The sequence below is a fragment of the Cylas formicarius genome, unplaced genomic scaffold (assembly GCF_029955315.1).
Source record: "Cylas formicarius isolate icCylForm1 unplaced genomic scaffold, icCylForm1.1 PGA_scaffold_6__28_contigs__length_40554024, whole genome shotgun sequence".
NCBI classification, from domain to species: Eukaryota; Metazoa; Arthropoda; class Insecta; order Coleoptera; family Brentidae; genus Cylas; species Cylas formicarius.
The window spans coordinates 704,972-717,308 of record NW_026844347.1 but is presented as its reverse complement, the minus strand read 5'-3'; the positions used below and the strand labels follow the sequence as shown (position 1 = coordinate 717,308).

Genomic DNA, 12,337 nt, shown 5'->3' with positions numbered 1-12,337 from the left:
TTTATATAAAGTTGTTTTATTGATTTTATTTTATATAAAATAATCCTTAAAATTCTGCTCAAAATTATTGGTAGCATTTTCTGAGGAGCTTTTGTTATTTTTTATAGTATAATATACATCAAGGTGCACGTGGTGTCTTGAAAAGTTTATCCAACCTGTTGTATACTATACTTTTTTATGACTATTAATTTTTGGGTACAATTTTGCAAAACAATAGGAATACATATACTCAACTCACATGACCGACAGAATCGACAAACATCAACATTCAAGTCCTGGGAAATATCTCCAAAAAATATCGCGGAAAATATCGGAACATGACACTTTCCGGCCACTAGATCAGTATATAATTAAGTGTTTTACAGAAGGGAATAGAAAAAAGTAATTTTGGCTTGCTGAGAGCACCAATTTTTCTCTTTTCAATAAGAGACGTTACATTTCGAAACAATTTATTTTCAAAATAATACGAAGTCGGGGTGATACTGAAGTTTGAAATTCACCCAGGAATAATTACAAAATTATATATTTATATATATATATATATACATTTTATAAAAGTAATGACGTTTTGGTACAAAATATCTTAAAATTTCTCTTGGAATAAGAGCGAACAAATAAATAATTACACAAAAATATACAAATTAACAACAAATCTATCTCTCTCTGTACCACCTCCCCCTCGGTTTGCGCAACATTCTCGGAGATTTTGGTGACCCTAGTACTCGTCTCTGCCGTTTAGAAGTCCTTTTCGATGACACTTTCAACTTCACATCAGCAATTCTCTCACTATCTAACTTCTTAACATAAACAAATGGCTGCAAGTCAGTATTTAACACTTTACTCTTAAATTCGTTTCTTTGCACCTTTACTGGCAGACCAGGAACACGTTTTGATTCATTTTCCTTTGAACTAATATTAGTAATACTGTCATTGGATTCTGATTCCTCATCAGAATCTTGATTAACACTGGCGGATTCAACTGCACTGTCATTGTCTTCTTTCAATTGTTTCCTTCTCTTGGACTTATTTGGACTTGGCCAGCCCGTCTTGTTCTTCTTTCTTTTTCCCGGCTTTCTACCAGGAGTACCGTTGAAGAATCGTCTGCAAGCATACTCGGACTCTTTCCTTCTTGATTCCTCATACAGTGCGAGTATGTCCATCACACCTATTTTGCCGCTACCTATAACATCTTCGCACGTTTCGTTTGTTTCTAATTCTAAATCAACATCACAGTCCAATGCACTATCCAACTCTTCATCTATTTTTGACGCCACTGCAAAATAGTCAATTGACCTTTTTTTTGTCCTTGGTGCTTTTGGAACAGCAGAAGTGGAACGGGATGGAGGGGGAACAGGTGGAGGAGGCGGTGGGGGCTTTTCCTGCTCTTGCACTGGGTCTTCTTCAGGTATAGTTTGAAGGTTCGTCTCCCCCAATCCATTTTTCGACCTTCGTTTCCGCTGATGTAACAAACTTAAAATTGCTAAAGTTGAAGCATGCTGCCTAGGTGATTTCCTAGGATTTTTACCCGGCGATAAACCTTTTCTTTTACTACTTTTTCTGGATTCAAGGGGAACCAGCTGTTCTGATGTCCCGACTGAACTCGATGAACTCCCTGTTGTGCTGCTTATTTTACTATTATCATCATCAAGTTCCCATTCTGGTGGTGGTATCACAGTATTTTTGAGTTCCGCTTCGCAAGCCAGTGCGTCGTTTGTTTCCGTTTCTTCGTTTGTGGGAATACATTTGAGAAGGTCACGATATGCTGCAATACAGACCTTTGGGTCCAATGCCTTAAGGTGTGGTAACTTATCTGGCATCACGAAATCATTCCAATAATCTGAAAAAAAAAAGACACTTATTTAAGAAAAAAGTGGCTTTCTGCGTAGTACCTAACGCGGAGGGCTACAAGAAGATGGAAGATACGACGATAAAATTTCAGAAATTGATATGAGATCAGATGAGATTCCAACTTCTACAGCCAAACCACAAATATCTGAGAGTAACCCTGGATAAATAATTAAATTGGACCTTTCTAGTACACAATTATTATAAGGTCTATGAAAATCGAAGCATAAGCAATAACATCTATGCAAGAATACTAAAATGAAAGAATTAAAACAGTTTGGTACATCTCCAAGACAATAAGAAGCTGTCACGAGGCATTATTCACGTTAACTTAGACTTCTTAACCTAGTAGATTGGAGAAAAAAAAATAAAGACTGCAAACATTGCTAATAAGTATACATATCGGTTACATCCAGCACAGTCAATCATTATCGCCGATGACAAGTGCGATTGTACTTGCTGATTGTACTCATAGATATAAATTTGTTTTAAACTGTCGAAAGACCAAATTATCGATCTGACTGTTTTATTAAACATAACCCTCGAGTGTTAAATAAACGGCTATAAATATAAATCAAACGTGAAATACGATGAAGGACGTGTGTGCTATGTGCTTTTCCTTTTTAGTTTTGAGTACTTTTTGTCTCTCCTTCCTTTGAAGTTCTTAGTTGCAAATTTTATATATTTTTTAAAACATACACTTAATACATCTGCGGTTAATTTAAATAAAAATAAGGAAATTTTAGCAGGAGACTTTACAATATACCAATCCAAACGAGCTGAGCCCAAAACAAGATTCAAGCGAGGGTAGTAAAGGGTAGATCATGGTATCGCTAAAACGATCTTCACCTGAATACATAAATGATCAACCGATATAACCATATAGTTAGTTGATAATATAGTGGGCCTATTACGGCAAAAATTGTGATGCGTCTCGGGCAGTTATGATATTTTCGCAGAGATATGATAAAATTTTATCCACTGATCTGCATTTTAAGTCATTTTTTATCTAACTTAACATATTTTCACAAAACACCTGTGAAATTGACGAACTCTCAGCGGCCATGTTGGTTACTGAACGCCGCTAGGTCTTCAAATTCAAAAATTCCTTTATTATTAGCATCGGCGGCAGACCTAGTATCTAGCAGGCATATTTATATACATCAGTGTATACAAAGTGAATAGTAATCTGCATTTCGTTTTAGTTCTTAGTGGCTTAAATTCTCATATTGGAAGAAACATTTATTTTTAATGTTCAGTTTAAGCCTTAGGAGTGAGTTATTTAATTTTTTACTGTCGGGTTTCACGAATGCGAACAATTTTAGTTGTTTTTAAAACGCAGAATGACCTCTTTAGTCGAAAACTTTATTACCTTGTCTACTCCTGTCTTGTGGGTATAACTAAAAAAGCCTGGCATCGGTTTTATGAGAAATTCAGACAAATTCTTAGATGGTTGGATAAAGACCAACATGGACCACTCACTCAAACAACTGTCAGTTGTACTTCAACGACTATTAAACCCAATAAGAGGCTTAGGCTCAATACTTTAAACAATAAACAGGTAAAGATGTGGAAAATTATTAAATAAATAATTTTGTCATGTCATGTAAATGTCATGGTTAGAAAGCACTTTAATCACTGTTTCACTAACGATTTTTCGGCTGCTTGAAACAAAACTATTGATTTATCTCCTTATAGTTCTAGTATTTGTTACCAAAATATTTGTTTCACTTGATTCATTTGATAAGATTATCATTTGATAATTATTTAAAAGTAAGATTGCTAAGGTTATGAGTTTTAATTTTTTATCAAAATTTATATAACATAGTGATACCTACAATTAGGGCTAAAGTGATATCTCTGCTCCATCTTGTCATGCCGTATGAAGGTTTGATACCAAGGTTGATTTTGCGGCACAGACTCAAATGAAAACTGATAGTCATCCAGGTTAAGTTCCACATTACTTTCATTCTTAATTATTGTAGCTTCCTCAGGTTCTACTTTGACTGTACAGTCTCCATTCGATTTTAACGTAACAGGCGAAAGATAGGATCCATGATATCGCAACCTGAAAGAACTATAAACAGTTACAAAATTACAGCGAGAGTAATTGAATGGTGTTAATTTTTTACCTGGAACCAGGTGTTTCGAATTTGTAATACTTCTGGTTATCATTGATTAACGCCTCCGCGTGCGTTCGCCTTCGCTTTTTCTTTTTTGATGTTTCAGACACAATGCTATCCATTGAACTCTCTTCTTCCACTTTAAAATTTTTAGGCTTCTTAAAATCTTCATCACTTGTAATCGAAGACTGCCGGGTTTCATTCTGGTCTTCTGACGTGGCCCATGCTTCATCGCCTGTGAAGGCAAAGTTTATAATGCAGTATTTTTCAGCATCTCTTGATTTAAACGCTAATACTCAGGGTTTGCACTTATAATTATGGATTTCCACTATTCATCTATTGCAACAGAAAATGGAAGTGTTATTTATAATAAGAATTTCTTTGCTTTTTTAAATATGAGCATTCCTGCTTTTGGGTGTCGAAATTAGTAATAGGAACAAGTAAAATGTAGGGTGAAGTAAACAGATTAACAACTAACCTAGTTCTTAAATTCAAGGTAACGATACATATATTAATGTGTATGTGAAAAAAATTGTGGCTGCTCAATTTCTCAAGAGCCATTGACTGATTGAATCAACACCAAATGAAAGATGAATGCCAAATGTCAACCCTCAACCCTTTCTAAAACTTTTAATGCAAATACTCTTCCATACTGATGACAGGTAATTGTTTAATTTTAACAGACCTTTAATATGTATTCTGTAAGTAACAGCCTACACTTCATTGAATTCTACAGTAATGATTTAATATTTCACAAATAATTAGTTCACTATTATTTATTAATATAAAACCCACCATCATTTTCTTCATCACTGGATTCGTCTTTTTTGGGAAACAAAAAATTAGTCGCTTCATTGTTTAATTGGACCAACTCAGAATTTCTCAATTTCTTGAACTTGACGATGAGTTTTTCTGATTCAGTCTTTGAAGTGTTTGTATTTTTAATACTATCCCTATCTTTTGAATCTGTAGACCTTAACTTATTCGATAAAACTTCAACTTTATAATAAGTTTTATTATCAGCGACCAGGCGTTCATCGGCCGAGACGCGTTTCTGGCGGTTGATGCAAGATCTTTTTGGCCGACCAGAATTCCACACCTCGGGCTCTTCTTTAATCGGCACAGACGTAAGTTTCTGAAATAGTATAAGTTCGGTTAGCAGGCCAAAGGAAAAAGTTTATAATACCAAATAAACTAACCAAATCATATCAATTATTGATTCAAGAAAATTACGACAGCTTCACAAAATAAGCAAAACTACAAAAGGGGCGAGCAATCAAACAAACAAATAATACAGTAAATATAGCTTAATTATAGCATATAACAGCATGTACTGAGTGTCCAATTTTAGATGTTCTTATGGGAAATTTATTATTGAAGATAGAGAGGTTGACTTATTACTGCGCTACTTTTATGAAGGTGAAGGGCCACACGTAAATTTTTTGATTCTGTAAATAATTTTTTCTACTCCGATTCTAAGATACCCAAATATGCGTATGGAAAGTGTAACCTAGTAGCCTGTTTGGGAGCGATTTAAATTTTAAATTCAAAGTTTTGTCTTTTCCAGATCTTAAATTCGGACCTAATTTTTTTGTATTTTAGTTGTCTTGACGGTTAAATTTTGCATTTTATTTCAGTGGTGTTTTATAATTCCCAGATGGTTGGTACAGAAACTGCAGATGCAATTCAGAATCTCAAAAATTGTGCCACAGGTAGTGTCCAAAACGGCATCATTGTATCTTCAATAATAACGACGTTTCCCCCAACATATCGAAAATGGGGCACCCTGTACATCAAATAGGGATATTTTGTTTAAATGAGTTTGTTTATGCAGTTTTAAGCAATATTCCCTGCATATGAAGTTAAAATATCTAAAAATCAAAATCCTAAAAATTCAAGCAAGGATCAAAACAAAGACATACTTATAACTTTACTTATAACTTATATCATTATATGAATGTAGATGAATAAGAAACAAGTTAAAACTGATTTTTTAAATTTTTTGTTGCAAAAGAGATTGAAACGAAAAAATTACAAGAGTAAAGAATCGGTCAATCAGATAAACACTGATTTTTTATTTCCCCAGTATTTTTGCAGAACATGCTTAAACATTTACTTAAAAAGTGTGACCTAGATAACAACTGGACCCAAAGCCAAGGAGTTTGATCTTGTACAACTTTATTTTTTGAAATGGAAACAATTTTTTATTTTAAAATTAGAGACACCGCCGTATCACGGAAATGCAATATTAAAATTGAATGAATAGGCCTAAGATTAAACAGAGAACTGCAATGCTTTTTCTTATTCTGCTGTCCTTTTTCATAAAACACAGTGATCTGGAGAAGAAATGGTAATATTTTGCAAAACGAGAAAGCAAGGAAAAAACTGTTTCATATTTGAAGTACTTGGAAATAAGTCCACAAAAACAGAAAAGTAAAATTTGTTTACCTTGTAGAAAATTTCTTGAGATCTTACAACTTTTCTTTTATTTGTTACAATTTGAAACTCATTTTTTGTATGTGACGAACCAGAGGAAGTAATAATTCTTATTGTGAATGAAATAACGTCCACTATTTGAGAAAAATAAATAAATCCATTTCCCCTTCAGGTCAAAAATTTCTTACAACAGGTGTTATTCATAGATGCCAAACTCCTAACTACTTACTAAGTAAACAATATCTACAGCAAACTTACGGCCAACGCCCGTGTACTAGACCTCAACTCTCTATACTCTTTATAAACAAGACGTACAGGTGGCTCCAAATCTGGTTTCTCAGTCAAACTATCCTCTTCCAAGGGAGGAGTCATGTAATTAACATTTTTCCTAGACCGCAGGTGATGACCTGCCGTTTCACTGCGAACGGCTGGAATTGGTGATTGCCTCGCTTCAGAAACATTTGATGATTTCTTGTGTTTTGGCATATTTCGACGTTTTACAGTTGGAGAGAAATCATTATCAAACCCTAGAAGATCAAGAACATATGAATTTATTACTGGCTCATGGGGGTCAAAGTTGATAGACAATATTTGAAAAACGGCCAATGGATCGATTTCAAATCATTGCATAAGAGGTGAGTCTGAAGTAGGTAGTTGTCTTACATTTACATAAATGTAGCAACATTTTGCTTAGTTTAAATGACACTTGATCTGGTTTTCCTAGATCTCTCGCCCTTTTTAAAATAAAAATGAATATTATTATAAGTAGTACACTAAGCTTATGACCCTGGTTTAACAGCTTAGAAAAAAGTCAATCAGCTTATAGGTTCGACAGGAAAGAATAGATTTCGGAAGCATTTAATCTAATTGATAAGAATAACTTATGCATGTTTCCACAGGTTCAGGTAATGACATTGAGCTGTATCAATACAGAAATAAAGACAAATTAACTAGTCTGTCACTATACAAAAACTTAATTTATAAAAAGGACGTTCAACTTTTTCGGAAAAAATATCTGCCATAGCAATATGTTAACATTATCTATCTTGCTTCTATTAGTTTCAAACCTCAGAGTAATTTTGTTGCACTTTATATACATATTATTAGTCATAAAAGAAGTTTTAATTCTATTGGCCAATTACATTTCACCATGCATGAACAGCACAAGTTGCACAAATTGTAAGCTAAATATTATTGAAAAAACAGTGCTGAAAAGGCAAATTTCTACGTAACTAATGCAGAATTTTTTAGATTGAGTAAGTCAAGTATAAGCATGTCACACATTCGGTCACCAGCTCTTGCGGTTGGGCAGAATTTTTCCGACTTTTACTCCCCATTAGCTAATTAGCCAAAAATGCTAAACTCTCTGTTCACCTAATTTCGCAATGATCGCGACAGCTCAGCAGTAGCATAACGTAAGTAAGTAATTATTGCCAAAATATCTCCAATGATTCAGATATGTTTTGTTGTGATCAGATATTAAAAAAGACACAGGATGTTATAGTTTCAAATTAAAATTAGACATCTATTGATTTTTTAGAAATTGTCAGATATGATTAGTAGATGACATTAGAAAAAATAATTGGTTGAAGAACCATTTTCAAAACTCTTTCTTTCTTTATTTCAAATAAATTACCTATTGCATCTATTCCAGTCAAACTCAATAATGACTCTAAACCAACATCAGAATGTATATAACCATTCAGCGCTATGTAGTTGGCATCTTCTCCAATTAACTTTTGATGCTTCTTTGACTGTATATGGTCCTCAACGCTGTTGTAAGGAAGATTGCAAATGGCACAATACCCTGATTGAAGAACTTGTATTCTTGGTCGACGGGCTCGGGTCTTACGTGTCATGTTATGGTCATCTGGTATGTTGTGTTGTTCATTTAAATTCCTGTGAGACTGGTTACAACGAAACCTCGATTTTTTCTCAGACAATTCCTGCAATTCAGACAAATTATTAATGTGGTTTAAAAGCTGCTTGAAAGGTAAGAAACAAAAAACTTACCGATTTGGAAAAAAATTTATAATCTTCTGAGATAATGTCCTCAAAATCCGATTTTCTTTTTGTACTTTCCAACATTGCATTGCTACACCATACCTAAACAGAGACAAAATGATTGTCAACTCCAGCTTAGCTCGAGAACCGCAGTAGGCAGCAGGATCGACTGCGCCATGATAGGCATAACAATAACAATGTCAAATCAATATTGAACACTATTGGATATCGTCAGTTGGGCTGACTTAAATCGCAATGGTCTTCGGGGTGAAGCCACGTTGGTATGAAAACAATTGTGCGCCTTATAATCCCATGCGTATTGAGCTATTTACGCGACGGGGTCCAACAGTTACAAAACCAGTAACTTTCCCAAAGTACCGCTGAGGCTTACGGGCATTGGTGATTATTTAATACCGATGAACTTGTATTTATTGTATTTAAGAGGGGTGTAATTTTAATTATCAGTTCACTACAATACCATGCGGAGCTATTTTTATGCATCTCAATTACATAGAAGCTCAGGACGTGTATAATGTGTTTAGTATGTGTATTGAGTTGGGTGCTGTCAAGCAGTTTTATTTTATACAAACATTTATTAATTAATTCTCTTCCAAAAACAATTACTATAAAGACGATAAACTTCCGCATTGCCCGCACATAAAATGCATACGTTTCTGCATTAGTGCAATTCACTATTATTGAATCCAAAACTTTATTGATCAATTAAATTTGTCGTATTTTGCATTCAAACTAACTGCAATATCAATAATAAGAAACGCCTTAAGAAGTGACGGCAGCCTATTGGATTTTTTTATCTAATAATAGTATATTATACACCAAGTGTGGTGAACGGCATTAAAAAGTTTACCAAACGTGTTGCATACTATACTTTCTATGACCGTTAGTTTTTGGGTACCTTTTTGTAAATCAACACGAATATATTACTGACATGACCGTCAGAATTGACAAATGTCAAAATTCAAGCCGTGCGGTAATATCTCCGAAAACATCCGATTGCTCCCAAACCCGTGCGGTAATATCTCGGAAAAGTCCGAAATGGCTGGGGTCCGTGGGAAACGAAACCGACCTGGTAAAATGACACTTTCCGCACGCTAGATCGGTGTATAATGGGGCATTTTACAAAAGAGTAGAAATTTTTTCTCGCTATGCGTTTCTGTAAATTTTATTGTATTTTTTTGGAAACGACAAGTTTCTAACTAAATTACTCCTAGTATCCAAGGCAAAAACAGACAAACATTCTAGTCTGTAAAACTCTATCAAAAACTGTATTGGGTGATGAAATATTACCTTTTTTCTAAAAAAACTATAGGGAATCCAAATTTCAAACATAATATCGGAAATAACCAATGGCGTAGCTGACGGCACAAATTACATAAATACACTCTGGTAGCCACGCCCCTGACTTTCCCAAAAAAACTTATTTGAACTGAATTTTTTTGTCAAGCGTAAATAGCTTTTTCGTTTTCCTTAAATTGAAATCATTCGTATTAATTGACACACGCAAAATCAGCAATTTTCGAATAAATTTGCAAATATCGGAAGTAACATGTAGGCCGATTATTGTCACCAATTGTGCTTTCAAAGTACTCATGTGTGTTTGCAAATTTATAGACTATCCAAGTTAGCGACCCTATGTAAAGCCATGCGGATTTGAGCATGCGTATATTCAAATGATTTCTAATAAGGACCTCTTGGGCGGGAATTTTATTTTTTCTGTGTATTAAAAAATTTGCTATTTACAGGTTCACCATAATATAAATAGAATACACTGTCAGTATTTACTAAAAAGGACAATAAACTAAAAAAAAAACAAACATTATGCGGAGTATAAAGTAAACCAAGAAACTTCACATTGATTGTGGTCCTAACGTTGCCACATTTTTTATCTATGCTTTATTTTTATTCTTATTTATATGTTGACATTTATAGCCAGTTGCATGCATAGATCTATTGCACATAACCATACGATTTTTATACGTCGAACGGGTAGCGGTGAGGTAAATTTCTTTGTAAACCAACCTCACGATCATAGAAGATAGAAAATAAATAAATATTTTATCCATCTAGCTTTAATACCCCCTTATGTAGGTCAACGGAATACTGCAGTTACGAATAATACCGAAATTGCTTAAAGTTAAAAAGTGATGATTTAAAACTTTATTCCAAAAATCGAATCTCAAATAATTATGCATTTGCATTGGTACACTCATAATGTAAACAGCAAAATAAAGCAATGTCTAGACATATCTTATGGAAACCGAATAAGCAATATGAGAACCAAGAGTATTGCAACTCAAAGTACCAACAAAGTGGACTATCGTCATTTGCTTGAGAAATCAATAAATAAACATAAAATGACACTAACATGTATATACAAACCTTTATAAAGCAAACTATATTTCACAGACACAGGTATACGATCCGGTTTTATTTCGGAAACATCGTTTTTCAACTCGTCCCACGGGCAGAAATAAATTTTTGATCAAGCATAAATAATTCTAAATCACTTTAAACTGGAAAAGCCACGTTAAACAGCAACTCACTGTTTCACAATTAAGCGGTTAATGCCTGGAACAACAGCCAAGCGCGGTGGGTATAGAAAATGAAGCCAACAAGGCGGTAGCTTGCATTCAACGAAACTGTTTAAACACGGCCATTGTAATTGCATCGCTTTTACACACCTTTAAGAGCAAACCAACCCATTTGCCATTATCAATAAAAAATGACCAAACAGAAGGATAAATTTCTAAATAGAAAACATAATTTAACGACGATAGTTGCATGAAAGTCGAACTTTACACATTTTCAAAACATTCACTTCTCCGCTACTACCCAAATATGCAAGGGAGCTTTGAAACACAACTGGTTAACGGTGTTGCCAAGTTATGTACTTTTGTTAACTGGATTGACTTTAGACGTTACCCAGCCTTTTAAAATGCATTGTTATTGGAACATGGTCAAAAAGCCTTTAAGAAAATCCTAAGTTTTAGATTTTCTTTCTGATCCGCTTAAATTTTTAATGATTTTTGTAAAGCAATCGTAGACCTGACAAGCTGTTTAAAAGGGGATTCCAAAAATTTGGCATCTATGTTGGGAAACTTGGAAGGAGAATCATTTCGCAGAAACATTGTTGGTACATACCCATTACATCTTTACGGAAACCAACCAATCTGTACGCTACGATGATAAGAATAATGATCTATAATATTTAATAAGACCGTTCGCCCAATTTCATATTGGATGTTTTTGTTTTAATATCTTTGGCGGAACTACAGTACCATTCGCATGATTTAATCTTTTTTTTTTTAAAGTTGGTGCTACCTATGTAAGTTTTGTAATTCATTCTAATTAAAAAAAATCGATTTTCTTACTGTCCATATCCCAAGTCTTATCTTGTTTTACTGTCTTTACTTAAGTAAGCTGTGCTGCAGTAATGGCTGAGAACTTTCTGTATTACTTTTGGGTCTACTTCCACACCTCAGATTTGTACCAATTTATCCAGGTACTGGTAACTCAAACAGTGGTTCCTACGCAATATTTGTGTTATCAAAAAATTTATTCTCAAAACAATATTACACGAGAAAAACCTAGATTAAATAAATATAATAAAATTTTGTTTGCAAAATTAAATAAGTTTCACATAATAAATAATAAATGTCTTTTACATGTTACAAATCAACATTTTACATAAAAAACTTGACACGAAAAAACCTACCAAATATACAGCAACTATCTAAAAAACTAAAATGTCAGTTACTGGGCTAACTGAAGTATTATGTCATAGCGAAAGCAGCATCCCAAAGAAACGTGTTCTTCAGGTGCGCTTTTCACATTCGCCAAAACAGGTATGATATGTTAACAAATAAATGCTATATCAAATGACAAATGCTTCAGTCAATGAAATCAGT

General features: G+C 33.9%; 1 protein-coding gene across 4 annotated transcripts; it reads right to left on the bottom strand.

Moving 5' to 3' along the window:
• Positions 1–481: 481 nt before the first annotated feature.
• LOC132703753 (protein chiffon) lies at positions 482–11,279 on the bottom strand. 4 transcript variants are annotated; one of them, XM_060673200.1, is made up of 8 exons: positions 10,809–11,279; positions 8,418–8,510; positions 8,041–8,350; positions 6,663–6,931; positions 4,764–5,103; positions 3,978–4,203; positions 3,684–3,922; positions 482–1,837 (listed from the first exon to the last, which is right to left on the bottom strand). In XM_060673200.1, the coding sequence occupies exons 2-8, from the start codon at positions 8,490–8,492 to the stop codon at positions 654–656; spliced, it is 2,643 nt and encodes an 880-aa protein (XP_060529183.1). In that variant the 5' UTR covers positions 8,493–8,510; positions 10,809–11,279; the 3' UTR covers positions 482–653. The 4 variants fall into 4 exon arrangements, with proteins under 4 accessions (XP_060529183.1, XP_060529181.1, XP_060529182.1 ...); XM_060673198.1 differs by having other exon boundaries at positions 11,111–11,279; XM_060673199.1 differs by having other exon boundaries at positions 3,684–3,913; positions 11,111–11,279.
• Between the last annotated feature and the right edge of the window lie 1,058 nt (positions 11,280–12,337).